Source organism: Callospermophilus lateralis, chromosome 7, assembly GCF_048772815.1.
Source record: "Callospermophilus lateralis isolate mCalLat2 chromosome 7, mCalLat2.hap1, whole genome shotgun sequence".
Taxonomy (NCBI): domain Eukaryota; kingdom Metazoa; phylum Chordata; class Mammalia; order Rodentia; family Sciuridae; genus Callospermophilus; species Callospermophilus lateralis.
In genome coordinates, this window is record NC_135311.1 from 95,864,067 (window position 1) to 95,886,976 (window position 22,910).

Sequence of the window (22,910 nt, forward strand, 5' to 3'; positions counted from 1 at the left end):
TATTTAACTTCTCTGAGCTTTGTGCTGCTCCACTGTTTAAGTGTGATACTGTCTATGTTGTAAGCCAATGATGAAGATTAAACCAGATCAGGTATGGAAGGCACCTAATACTGTGCCTGTGGCAGACCAATTAATATTGGCACAGCTTGGACAAACATTGATTGATCGATGAACTTTTCTATATGGAAATCTGGGATAGTCTTCTGGGCACAGTTTCTAAACTGTACACAGATAATTCTGTGGAGTCTATGTATTCAAAGAATTTTTCTAAAAAAATCATCCTAGGAAGAGCCTAATGAGAGTAAAACAAACATATTACTGAGTTATTAACTACTGATGGGGTTTATAATTAGCTCCTTATCATGGTTAGTTATTTGCAGAATACGAGAATGACACTAGCTTTTTAAATGACATTAATAACCAGCTTTGCACTCAGAGAGTCACAGCAAAAGATAATAAAACATAGCTGGAGATGTGTGCGGATGGACGGGAGGTGAGGAACCCTGGGAGGTACACAGGACATGTGCAGCACACATATGAAAAACAAACAGCCCATAAACTTTTAAATTAATCACTGCCCACAAGTATTTGCAAAGCTTTTTCATGTTGACTGAGAGCAGTTACACACAATGTCTCTTCCCTCAGCAAACATTCAAAATCCTCAAAGTGTATTAATACCCAAATGTACTCATGATCTCTTTCTTCTATTATAAATGCACTTTGGATTTGAGAATGATTTTTTCCTAAGGAGCTGATACTACAGTGAATTAAGGGGAACATTTAAACAACATCAAAGACGCTGCTGGGATCTGGTTCTATTTAGCAAATAACTGTTTCTTTAACTGCCTTCACGGTATTAGAAATGGCTAAGTTGACTTTTTTAAATTAACAAGGTTTAAAATGCTGTATATAAAGGCAAAATAAGAATATTTACCAAGGAAAATTTCTATAATCTGGGCATTGTTTTAAATCATAAAACTCTGGTCTTGCTTTAGGAAAACTATACCTTTGACAAACATTTTTCTGCAAAATACACAAACATGAAAGATTGTTCTGCACCGTTCTTTCCTTGTCACAGTCCAGTGCTAAAGCCAATTTGTAAAAGAATATTGTGGGTTTAATGCCTAATCCCTTCCCCTCTGGTACAGGTTATCTAGAGACAACAGGATCTGCAAAATGCTGCATTTGGATTTTGGCTTTGTGACCCAACTTAAGGAGCTCAATAACCCTGCAACTGGGATCAGGCTGTGCTCTTCTGCTTCACCTTTTTAAGGTCTCCTGGAGCATCAGAGTCTGTGGCCTGGCCCCATCCTGCTGCCTAACTGCATTTGCTTTTATTACCTCACACCAGGATATCAAATAGGTTTCTCTTAGGGCAACCCCAATGGACTGGATTTGAGACCTTTGGAGGCTCAGCAGGAACAGAACAGAGACTGAGCTGTACTATCTGCTGTGGGAAAGGGGACTAGGTCTGTGTCACCAGAGTCCACTTCCTCACAATAAGCCAAAGCCCACACCCTCCTCTTCCCTGGTCAAGTGTGCCCTTCCTTTCCAGGGAAATGCTTACGTTCATTACCCGCCCTCCCTCCGTGTCTTCCTCATGTTCTCACACGACCCAGAATTCCATCCCTTTCTTCTCCTTTCTCACCAACCCTAACCAACATTCAGAGTTCAGCACAAGTCATGCCTTTTGGGCAAAGCCTTTTAAAACTCTTTTAGCCCATGATACAAAGTTAGCTCATTGTTTTCAACTGTCTGGTAGATATGCAGGTATGTACACATGTAAATATGTATATATTTTTTTTCTGTTTCGTATGTGTTTGCCTTGTCTCCCCAATGAGACTGATAGCTTGTTGGAGCTGAACCCACTTCTTTGGTATTGTCTATTATTATTGGCACATTGCTAAGTGCCAAGCAGGCCCAGAATTAAATTCAAAGTGTGCAACTATGTGGCATGACCTCTTTAAGAGCCACGGAATTACCTCGTAGAGGATGTGCTGGGTAAAGACCTCCTCATTGCTCCTGGACTCATGCTGTAGTACGAAGAGCTTTCCAAATCTGAGAGAGAAAAATTGGGGCCAGTTCCTGCAGCTATTGGTGCTAGAATGAAAAAAAAAAAAAAGAAGAAGAAGAAACATCAGTTAAGTTCTGTGAAGAGAAGATCAATGAGAGCCTATTTCACTGTTTCATTTAGCACCTTTCCTTTTTGCATTTATCTCGGAAGCTTATCCAAAATAATAAGTAATCAACACTGACTTCAAAGGAATGTTGACAATAAAAATAGTGTACACCAGAAAGACATGTTTTTTCCTATCGTACCTTTCATCTTTTCTCTTTTTGTAATAGTCAACTGTCACCAGTGTTACAACATTCCTGGATGCTTTAAACAAAAACGCTTCTCTGTGTTTTGGTCTTAAACTTTTCTTGAATGAATGAAAACAACATTCCCTATGCTTTTCTAACTTTGATCCTGACAATTTTTCCTCACCTGTATTTTGGAATTCTGCTCTGAACTTTGGTGAGAGCAAATTTCTCTCTAGGCCACCCATGCCCAATGTCTTATGAGGTAAAATGTGCAACAATTCCTTACTCTGGATCACCTCAGCACCCTGCCTACCTCCTCACACTCATGTTTGTCCTCCCTGGTAACTTATTGCCCACACCACAGTTTTTGTAACTAAAGCTTTACTGATCACTAGCATACCATCATTTATGTATCATCTGTGATTGCTGTGCCACTATAACATCAGAGGGCAATAGCTACATCAGAGACCATGTGGCCCACAAAGCCAAAAATATTTATTATCTCGCCTCTTATAGAAGAATCGGCCAAGCTCTGGTTCAGTTTTGATAATATGTGGTTTTCAAGTTGATCCTCACTGAGATGTGATTCTCTGTATTTTGTAAAAATGTCTTTTAGATGCCTTGTAAAAAATTTAGTGAATAAATAACATCTACCAATCCTATAAAACAACTTACTGTGAAATTATCATGAGACTACCTTAGTGCAAATAATCTCTTTTTTCAAAGATTATGCAAAAGCAGGAAAATAGACCCATATATTATTGTACATTGCACAGAGTTAATCCCTTATATGTAGAAATATAAATAAGGATAGGATAATAGCCATCAGAAGAAAGAATAATTAAGGACATCGTGAACCAGGGATTTTCATAACCGAGGGCCTGTGCTGGATGAGGAGGGTAGCTGTGTGAACAATATGGTCCCTCCATAAACAGCTCTAGAGGGAAAGTCTGGCGGATTAGTTTAACGACAATCTGAAGTCCTCTGACAGTTACTCCTAAAGTGATATAGCTGCAAAGAAGAGGATGCCTAACCCAGCTTGGGACTAAGAGGTTCAAGTGAGTAAAAAGGCCTCGAAAAATGTGATGCTTGAGAGCAATGCTGATAAGAGGAGGAGGCTTTATGCAACTGGGAAAAAAAGAGGGTTTCTCAGTAGAAGAAACAGCATGAAGTGGGAGAACACAAACTGTTAACTTGATTTCTGAGGGCCCCATGTGATCCAGCAAGTAAGGCATGGAGGGGAGGGTGTGGCTGAGACTGGCTCATGAGGGCTCTGGCAGACTTCTTTAGGGAGTGTGGATGTGAATCCAGCACATTCCCAGGTTTGTAAGCTATCAAGCATTTACCCTCCACACTGTGAGTAGAACTGCTGGGTAATGTTGTCAAGCACCTGACATAATCTCTGACACCAGGAGGCAGCAAGTAAGAACTGCTCAAATGGACTTGCAGCTGCCTGAGTTTTAGCCACTGACCAGAGGTAATGGGTGGGAATGCTACCACCAAGTTTGCACTGATGGTCTTAAAGTACCACTCTGTCGGAGAGATGGAGGGTGGCTAAAGAACAGACTTGGTAAAAACAAAGAGGCCAGGTAAGATGGGGACAGGGTCTCAACACAAAGGGGGAAAAGGAGCCTGATGTATGTTACTCAGAAATTAGAACCAAGAGAAGGTGCTGACTGTTGACTGTGTTGTAATAATGGGATTATTCCCGGGATCACTGCTCAGGAAACCGGATGAAGTGTGGTGCTGTAAGGAAACCGTGGAATCAGATGGTATGAGAGCACTTATTTCTAAGAATAAACACTGTGTGGTTTGATAATAGCAATAACCAAGGCTTAGTCACAACTGTCATTACATAAGAACAGTCAGTGCGAAGAAGTGGAAAACCCTGAAATCCACATATGCTTTTTGATATTCGAACCCACCTCAGTGACAGGCTCTTAGGGAGGGACGGCTTTCATGCAAAATCAAATGACAATAAGTGTAAACAAAGTTCTAATTAATAATGTCACTCCATAATTGTCTTTGTATATTAAATTCATTTTAATAAATTCCTATTCTAGCTCATGGCATTTTATGTTTGTTTTGTGACTGCCCTGAGCCTCCTGGAACCCAGAGAGTCACACCTCTCCTTAACTAACAAAGAATCGGGGACAAAGCCCCTCAGTGACAAAGTCCTGTACTTAGATTTTCACAAATTTCATAGTGGAGCTGAGGCTTCATCTGGGTGGAGAAGCTGCTTCATTCCCAAGTGTGGAGGGGATAACAAGATCTTCTACAACCTGGCTCTTGGAAGGAGAAAGAAAGAGTGAGATGTGAGAGAGAAGGTCTGACATGGTCTAAGGGGGGAAATTTGAAGCCCTCTACCTAGTGGTGAACATCAGCAGCACTTCTATTAAACTCCTTACCTACCCTAGAAAAGGTTCTTTTCTTTCAATTATCTTTTAAACATGTGAATAGGTGAAGGAACAAAAATGCAATGTAAATATGGTAGGCCTATCTCAGACAGATGAAAAAATCCAGTATGCCCACATAAGTGCTCCTTAGCTTTTCCCTGTCTTTACTTCCTGTGAGCCACTTAGTGCACTGTAATGGTAACGCAGGAAATGGCACTAGGTGGCCCAGCAGCGTGGTGCTACTGCCCAAACTGCCTACTGGGTTGCTGGCGGGTAACTGAGAGCTTGGCAAACTGGTCTGTGCATGTCTTGAATTTTAAAACATCACTAAGTTTCTGAAATGAGACTGAGTTTCACAACCTGGGTTAAGTAACCCTACCAATACACAGACACAACTTTGCCTTCTTCAAGGGTCTACACAAGGGAACATAGCCCTGTTGCTGCCTTTGTGTAGATGTCATGTGGAGGGTCAGCCCACTGGGATGGATTTTGACTCAGTGACACCGTTCCACCAAAGAGAAGACTCACACCTGAGGGTAGGAGTCCCTGTCAGAGTGTCCCTGCACTGGGCTTGGCATTCTCAGTGTCTCCAACCTGGAAATAGGAGAAAGAGCCTCTGATGGGTCATGCATTCCAGAGGTAGCTGCAGGCAGGCTTCTCTGAGTACCTGTAAGGCCACATTTTGATGGGCACTTTATTTACTACTAAATTGAATCCTCAAAACAACCTTCTCAGGAAAGTACATTTTCTAAATCAAGAGAACTAAGCCTCAGACTGAGGTTAAATAACTTGCCCTCTGTTACAGAAAAGCAAAAGGGAGTCCATGTTATAATTTAAGGATGTCTGCCCAGGGCCTTTCCTACTGCATCACACTGACTCTTCTATATAAAAATTGTCTTCAACTTAAGATAATAAAAAAGGCCTATGGTGTCTCAGTCCCTGAAATGTTTACGACTAAGTGGAACACTGAAGTAATACCTGAATATCTAACACAACGTTGGACATGCTACATCTCACAGGAGAAATGCAAAGAATGTGTTGGGAAAATTCAGAGGAATCACTGATCCCACTGGCTTGTGAGATCAGAAACCGGTTGACGCTGGGAAGACTGGGCATTTATCCAAAGCCTTTGAAGGTGTGCAGATTTAGAGACAGACAGGAGATAGGAGAGACTTTCTAGGTAAAATGACGAAGCATAAGTTTGGAGATAGGAAGTAGAGTGCATGATCTGTGGAATCCATGACAGTTTCTGAGCAGGTATATAGTAATGGTTGAATGTGAGGAGCAGTAGCAACAGTATACAGAAAGCATGAAAAAGGCTAAAGGTTCTAGAAGAAGGGAATATTGATGCAGGCATCCTGGTGAGAGGGAAGGGAGGCCTAATCTATGCTGTCCAGAAAGACAATAGACTTTTTTTACGATAGATATCTGATACTGCCTCCAGATAGTCAGCAGGCCTAAAAGACTTGTTCCTAACTGTACACTCTGAAAGGACATAAATAAATGATTGTATTGTTTTAACAAATATATCAATAAGATGTATGTAAAACAATGCACTTCTTAGCTCATAGTGGTATTTTATCCTCTTTTTGCAAAATTAGCGAACTCATAAAATTTGTGAAGAGTTAAATGACTTGTCCAGTGTCAGTTAACTTCTGGCTGTCCAGGATATCACATTAGACTTCTGTGGCTAACAACTAACTACCTTCTGGTGGTTATAGAGATTATGTGGACTCTGCCAATTGAACATGGGGACAGTAAGGAAGGACTGGACTGACTGCAAAAGTTTCATCCTGTTCTCCCATACATTGTGAAATCTGATTTTGCTGCATTGGCACTTGGTGATAGGCTTTATCATTTTTAAAACTCTCAGATGTAATATTTTCTTCCTAAGTAGAGTGGTTTGCATTTTGAAGGCTCTAAAGATAGACATGCGGGATTAAAACAAAGTGCTAGTCTGGTACTGTGAGAGATTGTGTACAGTCCCATGCTTGCCAGTAATCCCCTACATAATTTGGTTAAGTCATTGAAACTCTTAGGTCTCATAATTCTAACAGTAATTATGATAAACATGAAAAAATACCATTGTCACCATCACCCACCACTGTTACCATCATCACCATGGCAATTTATTAAGTGCCAGTTATAGGCCAGATGCTAGACTAAAATTTTGAGTATATCAACCCATTTAATCCTTCGACCACCACTAGGAAGGAACTGGGTCAAAAAGAGGCTAAGCAACTTTCCCAGGTCATGAGGTCAGAGGCCATACCACATGACCTTTAATCTTACAGATCCTGAAGCTGCTTTTGTGTTCCTAAACAGCTCACTGCAGTTTTGTGTACACAGTTGATGATCAATAAATATGCTTTGAATTAAGGAAAGTAAATAGTTATTCTCCTCTTTTGCCCCCCTAAACCTTAAACCATGAAAAAATGATACTCAGAGTTCTACAAATGGGTATAAGGAGTGAGGACGAGCTCCACATTTCTTAAGCATTACTGCAGTGATTCTGGCCTGAAGTTCCACCAAGGAGTTTTTCTTAAAAGGTTAACTTTTGGAAATTGTATCTTTAGATGTTATTTCTAGTCATGCATCCCCCTCCTGTTGTCAGTAGAACATTCTGTGTCATTTCTTAATAAATGGTTTGCTATTAAGGAATCATTATAGTAATGTGGGCTATTGGAAGAGAGGGGTTACTTTAGTAGCCAACCCTCTTAATGACCCGCTCCTCTGTACACATTAGTAGCTGGATAAGGTTGTGGTTATTGAACTTCTGCCATCCACCAGAGACAATCTGCTCAGGCTTGCATTGTTGGAAACAGAGGACAATGGAAGAAAAATTCTATCCAAATTTTCAAGTTACACTGCCTGGGAGATGATGTGCACTGGGTTTATAACTTGTCCAACAGGAATCATCTGGGAGCATTAACTAAATGACTATTGTGTCCAGCTTATTGCTAATGGCACCTGTCCTCTTGGGCTGCATTCAATAGGATTCAATGCATATGCATGAAGCACTTTCAAAGGCCCAGGCATGGTTCCAGAAGCTCAAGATACGCCAGTAGACAAGATATATGAAAACTCCTGCCCTTGTGGGGTTTACATTTTAGAGAATAACCATCATCACTGTCCATCCCTCAAATCTCCATGGCCATTAAATAATATGAAATAATGGTAACAGATCCCTTCCTCAGGAAGACTATCAAGGTCTAGCATTCAATTTCCAACTTAAAAAATAACTGCAAAAAAAAAATTGAAGTGTGTTTTTCTTCTGATTACATAATTTAAGACATTCATTGAAAGCTTGTGCTTTGAGCCTGGCAGGGATGGGGGTGGGGAGTCCAACGGCAGCACAGAGTTCTATGGGCCCAGAACAATTTAGTGTTGTTTTGCATTCCGGTGGCAAAGATCTTGTAAGAAAGTCCATGTCATTGGCACAATAGGAGTGAACATGGGAAAATACTTGTTCTTTCCATCAAAGGCATAGTTGTAAAATACACAATGCTATGAAAACTCAAGCAAATCTGGAATCATCGTTAAAGGGAATTAACTTGGAAAGTAATTTATGGCAAGAAAATCCAACTCCTTTGTTATCTTCCTTTTACTGTAATATGCTTCCTGAACACTGCTTATGAGAGAGGGCTTTTAGAAAGGGAAAAAAAAAAGTATAGTAAAATTAACTCATTTTATCAATTTGTGTTCTCTGCCAGAGTTTCCTGACTGTGGCTACAAGGGGCTGTAAAACTGATGAATTTGCATGGAAAAAGAAACCAGTGTAAGTAATTTGTGTAAGAGGTAACACGGACATAGACTGCTATAATTCAGACACCCTGCAGATAGCAGACTGCTGCAGTGTGAGCAGTTATGGGTTAGAAAAATGACCACACTGCAGTCAGTCTGACTTGAATGGAAATCAATCATAAAGGTACTTTCTCTGCAGCTTCTACGCCACAGTCTTCAGTAACTCCTTTGCCAAGCAGATTTCTGATCTGTAAACCCTGTGCTGATCTCCTCTTTCTACCCTTGCTTTCTAAAAGATCTGACCAAATGTGGGCTAGGAGTACGGTTTTCCAAACAGGAACATAAAAGAAATACACTGAACTAAAACATGGATTTCCCTCTTGTGAAAATGAGCTTGCCTGCTATTAAAAGATTTAAGCAATGCTTTTTATGAAATGTAACATTAGGTGCAAAAGTCAGCAGAATGTTTTTAACCCCATGAAGGCATCTGCTAACACAGACCACCATGTTCATACAACTACAACTTGTGGACACCAGGAGTGAATGTGTGTGTGTGTGTGTGTGTGTGTGTGTGTGTTTTGCCAGGAGGGGAAGAGGGAGTAATTGTTATTTTGATAAAATATTTCCATTTTATTAAAATGAGAACAATTCACTAATACCCTCTTCTGCCCCACTCCACATCATGAAGTTGGTTTATCTTTGACAGATAATTATTGTGAGTTTAATTTGTAAACCAGGCATAGTCAGGCACTTTATTGCCATAAAGAAAGCTCAGTCTTGGGTCTCAAGAAACTTAGATATGTGCCCTAGAGGAAAGAACTTTCTCCTGCTTCCTTCTATATTCCTCTCAGCACACAGCATAGGTCGCTTCATATATTACACGTGCAACAAATGTTTGTTCAATTGAACTACAATCATATGAGCTTGTTAATGAAACATAGCTAAGAATTAATACTTATTGACCTTTGGTTCCATGACAGGCAATGTACTAGGTGTCTTACTTGAGTGATCTCATTTCATCCTCACAATGCCCCTATGGAATATGTATTTGTATTATTATCACTTACAAATAAGAAAAATCAGCTGTGAGGTTTAGTAACGTGATCAATAACATGCAGCTAAATAAGTAACAGAACAGGGATTTTAATGCAGGTATTTACTTCATTATCTGCCCAAAGAAAAAGGGATAAAAACAATATATCTGGTCTTCCTGTCTTTTCTTTGTCATGAACTACTAGGCAGAGGAATTGAATGACATTCAAATAGAAAAATAATTATCTCCCACCACCTAAGTGGCAAAAGTTCTATGCCATCCTCCTCCTTCTCACTTCTTTGTTTTTATGGGTCTTCGGTGTGAGAAGTGTCAGCTAGTGCTCCACTGGACATAGGGCCCTGACACTTGGTCTAGTGGAGCAGTCACGGAGGGGTGAGCAATGCTGAGTGATCTCCTGCATTAGTGGCTTCTGCCTTTGGGACTGAAATTGATTTTCTGCATTTTAGAGTATCATCTCATCTCGGCTTTTGGTTGAGGTCAAATGTAGTACCCGTTTAGTATAGAATATAGCCTTAGCCACGGGATTCAGTCTTCCCTGAAAGGGTATGGATTTGATGGCCTAAGATGTCTTTTCACCATGATGATCTATAAACCAGGGAAGGGCATCTACCCATGAGCCCCTTTGCCAAGAATACACTGGGGACTATCTGACTATTAGCTATTAGGAAACAAACTATAACAACAGAGCCCCCCCCTTCCCAACAACATAGTAATCCAACTGTCTACAAAAATAATCATTTTTCAGCATTTTCAAGAAGAACTGTTTTAATTTTTAAATCACACTTAAATCACATCTAGGTTTACTAGAAAGCACTTTGTCAGTAATAACCTCCAGAATTATTGTTCATAATATGAGTAAAAGAGAAATTTTAAATACTTTAGAATTAAGTACTATTTTTACAACTCTGATACAAATAGTGAAAACCTGGAAGGCCATTTCAGAAAGATAAAATTGTGTCAGTATTAGATTGAGAATTTTAAAGTACTTTGTTACCGAATAGAAACCCTTGGAGAGTAGCTTCCAAAATAATGCTGAAATAAAGGCACTGGATAAAAATGTGAAGAATAAGAATTTTCTGGCTTCCCACAGCAGATGTAGGGGCAGATGAAGGGTAGGATTGGCATGCTCTTGTTCTATTACAATTATTAGCTCTGAAGGGGTCACTATGATGTCTTTTTCTAAATATATCAACTATTAGAACATAATACTAAAACTGTTCTTTTTTAATTTATATGCAGACATATTTTTAATAATAATGCTGGCAGTGGTCTGCTCAAGGATCTGCTCTGAGCACACAGTGAAATATTAGGGGCAGAAGTTTCAATCAGGAATGGTCACAGTAGTTGCCATTATTGAGCATCTACAATACATCAGACACTAGATAATTTCTTACTTAATCCATATAACACTCCTGAGAGTTATTACTATTTCAGCAGGCAGACTTATTCTCCTCACTCAGTTGAGACTTGAATATGCTTTGATTAACTAAATGATTATAACCTATGAGGAGGACACAGCTCAAGGAGTTAAATATTATCCAAAGTTGTGTAGTTCATAAATGGTAATGTTTGATCCCTGACTCTATATCCTGAACTATCTTGTGATACCATGCTGCCATCTTGAATATGGACTTTATAAGTTATACATAGGAAGCATAAACAATGGATTACTTGGAAAAGATTAGAAATAGATGAACATAGAAATAGACGCCATGACAACCAATTTGTGTGTTCATCAGGTATCGTGTGTTTGCTTTTCCCTAGGTCAAATCTTTATAATAAGAGTGTTCACAGTCTAGTCGATTTAATGGGAGCTTTAGCTGAGAACAGAGAACAGAGAACAAAAAGCCCTCAAATCCTGCCGTGAGAACCTTCACTGCCGGCTTTAACCAGAAAGGTGGTAGGAGTACAAGGGTAACAAAAGAACCAGACCTTCATGAACAGCATCACCAGAAGCCCTGCTGACGCCATGAGCTCCTTCCTGCCCTACTTCTAATTTCAGCCAGTACAGTGGCCCATGACACAATGGCCAGGCTCCTATCCAGCACAGGAATCATGCACATTTCAGTTGGCAGGGCCAAGTCAGCTGAAGACAGCATCAGCCTAAGGGTGTGGCTGCCTCTCATTCTCCATGGGTGAGGAGGGCAGGAGAGGAGAAATCATGTTTGGCCACCCGTATTGTGAGCCGAAACTCAGAAGAAAGGGTAGTTTGATGTAATGATCCATTACTGCCAGGCCATTCCATTGGCTGCCAGCTTGACTAGCCAAATATTCATCCCAAATATGTCAAGGAAAAAATCATACAACAAAACATTCTTCTGAACTAATTTAACTTCAATATTTATTTTGAAAATTTATTGAATTATAGTAAAGGAAACTCACTCAATTAAGCCAGTCAGACTGATGTTTTTCCTTCTAAGAGTGTGGCAACATTTATTATTGTATCTCTTTATGAGGGGTTAACTAAAAGTAGAAAATGAAACAGTTGCAATGCCATAATATATTCAGAATAAGGTGGTTTGGACAGGAAAAATGCAAAAAAAATTATATATATATATCGCCAATCAGTATTTTAAAAACTGTATACTGGAGATAAACATCATACTTTTTTAAAGGGTTATCCACCCTTTTGTGTGCTATACACCATACCCTCATTCCAGAAGAGAAGAGGTGTCACTGACTTCTACAGAGACAAAATGTGTTATGTTCATTTTAAAATTACTAGTAGAGCCTGCTATTGACCATCTAATTATGCCGAGTTCCATTTATAAACATAGCTAACCACTAAGTTTATGGAGACTTTTTGTGCTGCTTTAATAGGATATTGATCGAGAGCATAGTTTGAGTGGACTGCCATTGAATTGTGTAATGGCAGACAAAAGGCAAGGTCACAGCAACTGTTCGTGCTAGGGCTGCAGTCTATCTTTTATTATCATCTTTTTGTTTCTTCCTTTAATGCTCAAACCCAAATGGTTTCATTCAAAAGAAAATCTTGCTTAAGAATACAAATTATTTTAAAATTAATTTCCATGCCACAATTCACAGCTACCGTGTTACTTAACAGAGGAGAACCAGTGGGCCACTTACTCAGACAAGAAAGTTTCAAATCTATCCCCCTTTAATAAAGATCTAAAGTACTGCAAATATTTAAATGGCACCCCCAGAGGACCGGATGTCTGGAATTTCTTATCTGAGACCCATTTCCTCCTTAGGTCTTCTGTGTAAGAACATTTTGTATTTTCAAGTTTGGGCTTGTTCCTACCAAAGAGTTTCATTTTCTTACTGTACCTTGCAGCCAAGTTCACTCTGCTTCAGCCACACCATCATGTCAGGCTAGACCATGGCCAATCATTAAGCTGCTGGCCTGAAAATCTACGTGTGTGGATATGGACCCTTGAAGACACGCCAAGGACTTAGAGATTTAAGAAGGAATTGTTAAAATGTACAGCATTTGGATTTTCATGACGATTCCTGTGTGAAAATCCAGAGTGCACATTTCCAAGGCAGAAAACAGCCACTAGGGTGCCACCTCATGCCAGGCTGAGGCATATGCCTGGTTCCATTCACTTCCACTCTCATTGACAAACAACTCGGGAATCCTGAAGTCCACCCAGCAGCCAGGCTTTGTGGCAGAGCCAGGACAATTCAGCTGCTGGATTTTAATAGATTCTGCAGCAGTGCAACAGGAACCAAAAATCAGTCTGGGTAACTGAGAGTGGTTTTCACACCCAAAGACGCTAAGGCTGGCCACAGTGTACTGAGAATCCCCAGCTTTTCAAAATTCCAGGGCTATGAAGTCATCCTTAGCCACGAAGTTTACTTAACCCTTGCAGCCAGTTTGGGTATACAAACCACTGCTAGAAAATTAGAACACACCAGGCCAGAGTCACAATGGCCTGTGTGTATTTGTGGTTTTCCTCTTTTCCAGTGAAGTATTTAAGGTTTCAGAGTCACTCCACCAACTTCAAGTAAAATAGAGTCAGCACTTTAGAAGGAAATGGGAATAAGGAGTGGAGTTTTGGGGAGAACTTTCTGAGTTCATACTAGCAGGGGTATTTGACAGCCTCAGAGCACATACTTTGAGGAAAACACTGGCTGCAAAATAAACAAAAGAGCTGAGAGCTCTCTAAGCGGCATGACTTAGCAGCGAGCAGAGTGAGCTCTTTGTAGCAACTTGAGGGAAAGAGACCAATCTGAAAATGCCTCTAGAAGGCTTTGTTAGAGGATGCAGCATCATGTAAGAGCCATCTCAACAGATGGTTCCTGTCTCCTTCCTCCCAGTATTATGCTAAAACAACAGGAGTGATTCTGAACCTCGCTGCTAGCACGCACCACCTCTCCTCCCCTCCCTCTGGCACCACGTCCAGTGGTCTGAATTCTCCCCTCCCAAGGGGAAAGGTAATAAAGCAACCAGATCTAGTGTCTGATGGCCTTTCCACAAAGGGAGAAAGAAAGCAAAGGACAAATACAGAGTTATTTTTATTCTGTGGGACTTTCTTTGTGGCAGTAACAGATCTCTCCTTTTTATGCCTTTCATGGACTTTAGATGATAATATCAAAAATTAAAGGGTGGTGGGCAGAAGGCAGGGGTGAGCCGGGTAGCTTCTGTCAACCAGCAGGAATCCTGATGGATACAGTTTAACGTCAAGCACCCTGGCTGCCTGGTCCTCACCTCTGAATCTGTGAGGCTAAACCAAGAGCCTTCTCTGCCATTGCCACCTTGGTAGTAACACTATTACAAACAGCAAACTTGGCACATGGTTATTTCAGAGTCCTCATGAGGAAATACTGAAATAGCACCTTCCTCCTCTATTACAGTTAAAAGGAGGAAAGTTAAAAACAGAAACTAACTGGAAACCTGGGGAAAGTAAATATTTATATTTTCAAATGTAAAACTGAATACTAAGTAGAAAGAATGTTTCAAGGTAAAGCGATTTTAGCTGGGATTAGGGGTGAAGGAATGGATGGGGCTGGGAGACACAAGAGGAGGTTAAGAAATTGGCAGCACAGTGGAAGAAACTCCAAGACATTAAGGCCACTGACAACATCCAGGTGAAAGGCAAAACTCCAGAGAGAATTAAAAGATGGTTAACATGAAAAGGTGGAGCATGGCATTTTGGGGACAGTGAAAGTATTGCCCCTGATACTGTAACAGTGGATACACATCCCTATACATTTGTTGAGACTGGTAGAAGGTACGTGAAGAAAAGCACAAAAGTGAACCCTAATGTACAACTGTGGGTTTTGGTTTTTATTTATGTGTTAATATTGACTCATCATTTATAAGATATAGACCATACTACTGAAAGTTCTTAGGGGGAATTGTTGGGGGGATATAAGGAATTTCTGTTAACCTAAAACTATAAACCTCAAAAAACAGCTCTAAAAAATATAAAGTCAAGGCTGGGGACTTAGCTCAGTAGTAGAGTGCTTGCCTACCATGCACAAAGCCCTGGGGTTTGATTCCCCAGCACTGAAAACAAAATTAAACAATATAAAATCTATTCATCAAAAACAAAATCATACCTAAAAAACATATCCAGGAAAAAATATTAATTATTTTAGATGTTTTGGTTCACATAAAAATAACTTTAACCGTCTTTTTGAAATGTACAAGTTAATAAACTAAAAGTTTATCAACTCATTCAGAACTGATTACTCAATAAAAGCACAGACTCACTGGATTCTATTTAGTTCTGTAATGCAGTTATAGGAGAGGTCATGACAAAAATGCCTGCAGTCAGCCAGCTGAGTTCAGCAAAGTAAAAGGGTGAGATGCTTAACCTCTTGAGCATCACGGTCTCCTTCACCTGTAAAAAGGGACATTGACACCAACCGTGCAAGGATTGAATGAGTGAGTGTTTATCAAGTGCTTAGCATGATGCCTGGCACCTGGTGTGCATTTGAGAAATGCTAGCAACTATAGTTTTTCATATTGATATAGCATCATGTTCCAAACAGGACTACCATCATGGGTTTAATCAACTTATGTGCCAATTAGTTTCTATTTCGAGGATGCAGAATGTACCTCAGCCCTACGCTTCTGAAAAATGTGTCCACTAGCAGCTCTGAAATGGAAGCTCAGCTCTTCCAATGTGGGTGCTGAAGGCAGAGGGCAGTGCTGTGAGGAGTGGTTAAAGATCCCAACACTCTCACATGGCTTGAGTGCTAAGTCTTTCAAAAAGGTGTGTAGGCGAGGAAACATGAGCTCGAGGATCCCTATCCCAGCAACCAAGGCAATTTGTAAAATATACCCTGACAAACCTAGATTAAAGATCTACAAGGAAGAGGGGGTCTCTGGGATACAATTGACCAGTTTGGCCTGAAGCCATGATTTAGCTGACACAGCCCCGTCCCATTCTTGCCAAACAGTTTCTGTCAGCACAAGGCCATGTGTGAGTGATTCCCAGAGCGATTACACAGCAGTGTGCAGAACTGAGAAGCAGGAGCTGAAGGATGTTCAGGATGCCAGGCATCAGCTACAAAACCTACATGGGGACAGGAAACAAATCCAGGTCCCTCTGCAAATTCAATCCCAGGTCTGTTCAAACCCTCTGGCAATCGTAAAGGCAGGTTTAGAATTCACTTGGCAACCATGTTATCTTAGACTGAATGGAGGTCTAAGCATGTACTGACACACTTTGGGAAATACAACCTGAAAGGGAAGCACAGGAAGTAGAAGAAGGATGAGATGCTGGGGATTATTCTGAGCAGAGTGGACCTTCTACAATCCTAGGCCTGAGCAAATCAATGGTAATGCAGACTAAATGTAAGCATGACAGCAGCCAGGGAAGAATAAAATGGTCTAGTGCTCCAATCTAAAGAGTCAAAAGGATCTTTTAACTCTTTAATATTTGGATCTTGGTAAGGACTCAATAAATGTATCTTCCTATAATGCTACGATGACAGGTATGCTCTTTACATTGTATTATTAAACTTATAAGAAAAATGTAGAATATTAGTCATTTTCAAGAATCTTTTAAAGTTAAAATACACATACACATGCATTGTTATTTGTCTATGACAAAGAGCTAGCTAATCAGATGTGTGATAAGTAGGTACATATTCCCTCCACTTTAACAAAGCAACCTTGTCTCTACTTACCTGGTGGGTACTTTAAGCATACTTCAGTAAGACGGCTGCAACTTCTCTGTCTCAAGTGCTAACCTGCTGCTCTGAATGTCTCATTCCCTAGGACTCTGATTTTCCTCCACTGGAACACCTCAGTATCAGTCTGGGAGTTCCTAGGCCCCTGAATTCTAACACCTGTAGTTATCTTCCCCCTAGTGTCTAGACTCACACAGTAAGTTTTTCAAGTTCCCTTGAACCAGACTAAGAGTACAGATTCCAGCATTTCCTAAAAGCATTCACCTACTGTTTGATTCAGGTAAATGACTTTAAATAGATCCTCAACTTAGCTCATCTGTAAAAATGGAGGCAATTTCATATCTGACAAGTTTATTGCAAGAATTAACTTCTGCAATATACATAAAGGTCTAGCACAGTGCCTGGCAGACAGTAAATGCTCAACAGTCTTGGATTCTCCTCTGCGACCATGCTCTATCCCACCTTCTGACTCTTAAGACTCTTCCAGTCTAGGAATGACTAAAATAAGAAAAAACAGAATCTGGGTTTGAAAGATCAAGATGGCTTGACTTGCCTGACCTGAAGTCTTATTATGGAGTTGATTGGCTTATTTGGACAATCTTACCATCCTGTAACACAGTGAATAAGGGATAGGAACTTGAAATAAAAGTATGTATGCTTGACAGGTATGGTGGCGTACATCTGTAATCCTAACAGCTTGCGAGGCTGAGACAGGAGGATCATGAGTTCAAAGCCAGCCTCAGCAACAGTGAGGTGCCAAGCAACCCAGTGAGACCCTGTCTCTAAATAAAATACAAAATTGGGCTACAGATATGACTCAGTGGTTGAGTGCCCCTGAGTTTAATCCCTGGTTTAAAAAAAAAAATGTATGCTCACTCTACCTCATTCCACAAAGGACTTGATATCAATTGAAAGCAATTTCAACTGTGTTAATTTTATCTACAAGAGGTATTTTCAATTAGGTGTGTGTGGGGGGGAAGTTATTAATATTGGATATTTTTCCCTATTGGGACCTAGAGTATCATAGTCGTTGTAGGCATGCTTTTATTTTTTTTATTTTTATTTATTTTGGTATTGGGGATTGAACACAGGGGTGCTTAACCACTGAACCCCATACTCAGCCTTTTTTTTATTTTTTATTTTGAGACAGGTATCTCCAAGTTACCTAGAGCCTCCCTAAGTTGTTGAGGCTTGCTCTGAACTTGTGGTCCTCCTGCCTCAGCCTTCTGAGTTGCTGGGACTACAAGTGTATACCACCACACCCAGCATAGGCATGCTTTTAAATAGAAAGAAAGAGATGTTCTTGAGGGAATTCAACTTGGCAAATGTGTATATATGTGTGTGACAGGGACAGACAGATGGATTCCTACACTTTTCTTGGACTGTCTGGATTATGTATTAGTAAAATAACAATCAATAGCCTTTGATCAACAGACCAGAGTGGTGACAGGTTCTCTTCACTCACTGTTGTTAGTCATTATTGACAAACTGGTAATGATCATGCTGTATTCTGTCATTCATACTGAAGGCATTAGCATTGTTTAAAGGTCAGAAACAAATTCTTTTAAAATGCAGAAGTTCTTAGAAACCAGGGAAGATTCAGAATTTTTAAAAAATTATGTTTGTATTATATACTGGGGAATCCGTAAAATTTCAGTCCTTCCCCATAATGCCTCACATTAAAAATATTTTCCTGACTTAAAACAAGGGCTTACCAACACACTGCAAGGCAAAATTCTTATAATGAGAAGAACAAAAAGTGGGTTCTCAAAGATTTTTATGTCTCTAGGAGCCTAGACAGAAAGTAAACACAAACTCAAGGCAAATCTGTGCCAAATCAAAGCAGAATTATACTTACTCTGTGACACTCTTACTAGCTCAGTCACACTGAAAACACCTGATGTGACAAAACTGTCCTGGAAGCCCAAATGTCCTGCGGAAACAAAAACAAAAGAAAACAAAGTCATAAATAGAAGACATTTGACAACAAAACTCTAAATATTACTTTCATTATGATTAAGAAATGGGCTGCCTAATCTCATACACGGCTGCCTGGTTAGTTCATGTGGGTGGGCACAGTCATTTGGTTATGAAGCTGGCTTTTGGTTTGAATCTGGAGGTTGTGGAAAGCTATGACACAACAACTGGGTGATTTTTGAGATGGTTAAAAAAACTCAGCAGGAAATCTTCATCAAGACAATTTAAGAGAAATGGTGCCCGTGGGTGACCCCTGAGGACTGAACAATTGGGATGAAACAGCATACCTAAGGATCAGTTAGGACAGCCAAGTTCTAGAACAGTTGTGAAACATTATTCTCTCCAGAAACATCTGATCAAGATTAGTTATCCATTCACTTAAATCAAATAAGATCTAAGGATGTTCCTTTCATTTCTAGAGGTACTAAAGGGAGAATTTTTTTTAAAGCCAGGATGGAAAAAGCAAGCTTAAACCACATAATACCAAAAACAATTATTTTGTGCACAAATAAAAATTCAGATTTGTTTAGAGAATAAGAGTTGATGCTTTTTGTGAAAAGAAATAAAATGGTTCAAAACTGTTTCATCTTTATATTTTGTGTCTTTCTTCTTTTTTTGTTTTGTTTTGGGGACTAGGGCTTAAACCCAGAAGTGCTTAACCAATGAGCCACATTCTCAGCCCTTTTTCATATTTTATTGAGAGACATGGTCTCATTAAGTTGCTTAAGGCCTTGCTAAAATTGCTAAGGCTGGCTTTGAACTTGCAATCCTACTGCTTCAGCCTCCTGAGCCGCTGGGATTACAGGCATGTCACACCATGCCTGGTAGTCTGCTTCATTTTTGCTGAGTGTAATTAATTTCCTTTGAAATACCTGATATTATGTCTATCAATTATATAATTTTATGGTATATTCAAAAATATAAAAGATAAAAATGGCAAGAAACCCATATTCTATGGCATGTAGTTTCACTCTGTGCCTCTAATAAAAGTTTCTGATTCTAAGAGTCTCTCAGAGGTAGAATTCTATTTGAGAGATCAATCTGTGAGGTCAGCTTAATCTTTACTTGCTTAAAATCTGGCTCAGAGAAGAACTTGTTGGCAAAGGATTCTTGAAATAGCTGTTTTGGCCATAAGAAACATACATTTTAGAAATTCAACATAAGAAAATAGACCAATCTGAAAATATAACAATCCTTAACTAAAAAGTGAATAATTTTTTTTTTTAGTTTTAGATGGACACAATACCTTTATTTTATTTATCTACTTATTTTTTATGTGGTGCTGAGGATCGAACCCAGAGCCTCACATATGTGAGGTGAGTATTCTACCACTGAGTCCCAGCCACAAACCCACAATATCTTTATTTTATTTGTTTATTTATATGTGGTGCTAAGGACTGAACCCAGGGCCTCACATGTACGAGGCAAGCAATCTGCCACTGAGCCATAACCCTAGTCCCTAAAAAGTGAATTTTTAATAAAAGATTTTCTATATTACTTAGAAGAAGCAAGTTTACCTATGGCACAGTTTACATACCAATAAATTTATGAACTATCAGGCACATTAATGTGAAAAAAATTATCATGTTTTGAAGGATTATAAATGGATCTATGAGTTCTTCTTCTGCTTTTTATGGTATTTTTGTATGTAAGGAAGATTTTTGCTCAGATTTAAAGGAAAAATTCCATTTAACATTTATATCAAGCACACACTGTGTGTGTGTGTGTGTGTGTGTGTGGTGTGTGTGTGTGTTGCTGGGATCCCCCCAGGGTCTCATGCCTCTGGGCAAGTGCTCTGCCACTCCACTGAGCAGTGAACTTAGCCTTATATCTGGCACTTTGACTACAACAGCTCTAATTTTTAGAATATGGAATAATTTTAAACTTCTTTATAATAAAATGGCAAAATTTCACCTTAAATTTTCTAATAAGTTTCATCAGTCAAAATAACTCACATCCAGGCATTTGGCTGGCTTTTATTTGGTAAATGCCTGAGGTCTGCCTCTTGGATTAAGAGAACTGAGAAATAAAAAAAGATAATAAATTTTTTTAAATTCCCTAAAGAGGTCTTAGCAAAATAAACCATAACACCTCTTTCTTTTTAGGACATTGTTAAGATCACATTTATCCCAGAGATCATAACAAAGGAAATCCAGTCACAATGTCCACTAAAGTTGACTTAAAACACATATAACAAAGAAATTCATAGCTGAGTAAAGATCTAGTTTTGTCTCTAGCCCTTGCTCATCTCTTTCTTCTTTACTTGACTAACGGGTTGATACTTGTTTCAGTTCCAACCTCTGAAATCCCTTATTTTAAGAAAGAATTAAGAAGAATTTTTTGTATCAAGTGAATATAAACACAGTTACCTTAATTCTGCCACCAAACAGGCAAGGAATGTATTTCAAAGACTAAGTTGAGTTTGATACAAGGACTTGGGCGGAGGAGCCCTTGTACTCAACCATTCAAACTCACCCTCACCTGGGTGCCTCTTTTCTTTGGTCCATCTCTTAAATGTTGGTATTCTCCAAGGTCTGTGTTCATCTCTGTGTGCGTGCGTGTGTGTGTGTGTGTGTGTGTGTGTGTGTGTGTCTATGTGTGTTACTAAATTGTTTTACCTACTCGTATGACATCAGCAATCAGTTTAGACTGTGATAGTCATGGAAACTAGATTAATGTTTGATTTTTCACCACTGTATGTTTTATGCCTAAGACAAAGTAGTTAGTGAACATTTGCTGAATGAGTGAATGACTCTCTGGCCAAGGATGCTCCAATCTTTATCTTTTGCCATGATCTCTCTTCTGGGTTCCAGATCCATAAATCTAAATATCCATTGGACATTCTATCCAAATGGTCCAACTTATATTGAGCCAATCTGAATTGTAAAACTATGACAATCAGCCATGCAAATCTTGCCTTCAACTAAACAGGACCAGGGCAGGAAAGACAATGTGTTTAGGTGAAGCTTCTGGTCAAGAAGGTGCCATGGGTTTCAATGATGCCTGGGAATGTTCTATTGTTATAGTTATGGTTCACAGTTTTGGAAGATTAAGTACACACAGAGTTAAAGGGTAGCATTATTTGATGGGCATTATAGCCAAAAGAAAAAAAAAAGAAAGAAAGAAACTTCTAGCCTTATACTTAAGCTAGGATATTGTGTGATCCTGAGAAAGTCACTGCAAAAATAATGTCCTCTTTCTTCTACTGGGAACCTGTCTCTGCAAGGTATCTTAGCAGAATGTGTGCAACTCCCAAGGTAAGACATATGTGTGGTTCATGATCAGAAAAACTAAAATTAGAGTACAAGAATTTCACAAGTGCTGATGTAACCACATCTTTACAGTATTATCAAATTATCAGAGAGTGTGGGGCAGTTTATAATTTGTCCCAGACAAAGGGTCTGGTTGAACCATCCACATAGCTTTAAGTGACTGCAAAACTGGTTTTGTCCCTTCACCAATTATTTGGAAACCTACTGATGAACTCTGTAAAAAGGCAGCCATGAGATGTGAAACCTAAGAAATGATGGAAAAAGTGATGTGGCTAACATAGTTACTAAGCAAACCTGAGCAGATTAATATTTCATTCTCACTGACACAAACCAAAGCATAAAAATGACTTTCAGGGAAATTACACTAATCTGGTTGCTCTCTTTTATTGCAAAGTGAGAGAAAAGTGGAAAGGAAAATGAAAAGGTAAATTCAAGCAGTTGAGAATTTAGATGTTATTAGCATTAAAAGATCCTCAGTTAGAAAGCTGATTAAACATTTCCAAAAGGTCCTAAGATTTACATTTTGAATAGGGCCTCTCAGAAATGAGCACAAACATATACTTTTGTTAAGTATGCCTTCATTGAAAAGCCAGAGTGCTGGATGATCTCTCTGTATTCTGAACTGCCCGTTCAGGAGCAATTGTATAGGAGATTGCAATGTGAAGCAGATCCTTTTCCATTTTATATAAAATGGCTAAAAAGTTCATTCACTGAAGTCTTGTTCAATGAATTCCCAATTAGAGTACAAGTTCAATGCCCTGAGTCAGTCACACTCAGTGGGGAGAGAGGAGACATTCTGGGAGAGGCAGAGATGTAAAAAGCTAAATTCTTTCATGGGTAGTTAGGAAAAGCAGCTTTCTGTGCCACGATGATATCAGCAGTTATTATGGAAAATGTCATTACATGGGAACCAAATCTCATTTCACAGAGGGTGGGGGGCAGGGTGGGGGGGCTGAACATCTATCTACCTTTTAACAGGCAAGAAAGGAAAAAGCTAGATTTGCAGAGAGACAGGTAACCTTGCAGAACTGTTCAAAGGTCGGGGAAGAGACAGCT

General features: G+C 39.4%; 1 protein-coding gene across 4 annotated transcripts in view; it reads right to left on the minus strand.

Moving 5' to 3' along the window:
* Positions 1-22,910, minus strand: part of Nfia (nuclear factor I A) — a 356,002-nt gene that overhangs the window by 103,852 nt on the left and 229,240 nt on the right. For all 4 annotated transcript variants that reach the window (XM_076860285.2, XM_076860282.2, XM_076860283.2 and 1 more), the window contains 2 exons: positions 18,464-18,538; positions 1,983-2,100 (listed from right to left, as the gene is read on the minus strand). In XM_076860285.2, coding sequence (XP_076716400.1) covers positions 1,983-2,100; positions 18,464-18,538 — 193 coding nt within the window. The remainder of the gene's footprint in view (positions 1-1,982; positions 2,101-18,463; positions 18,539-22,910) is intronic.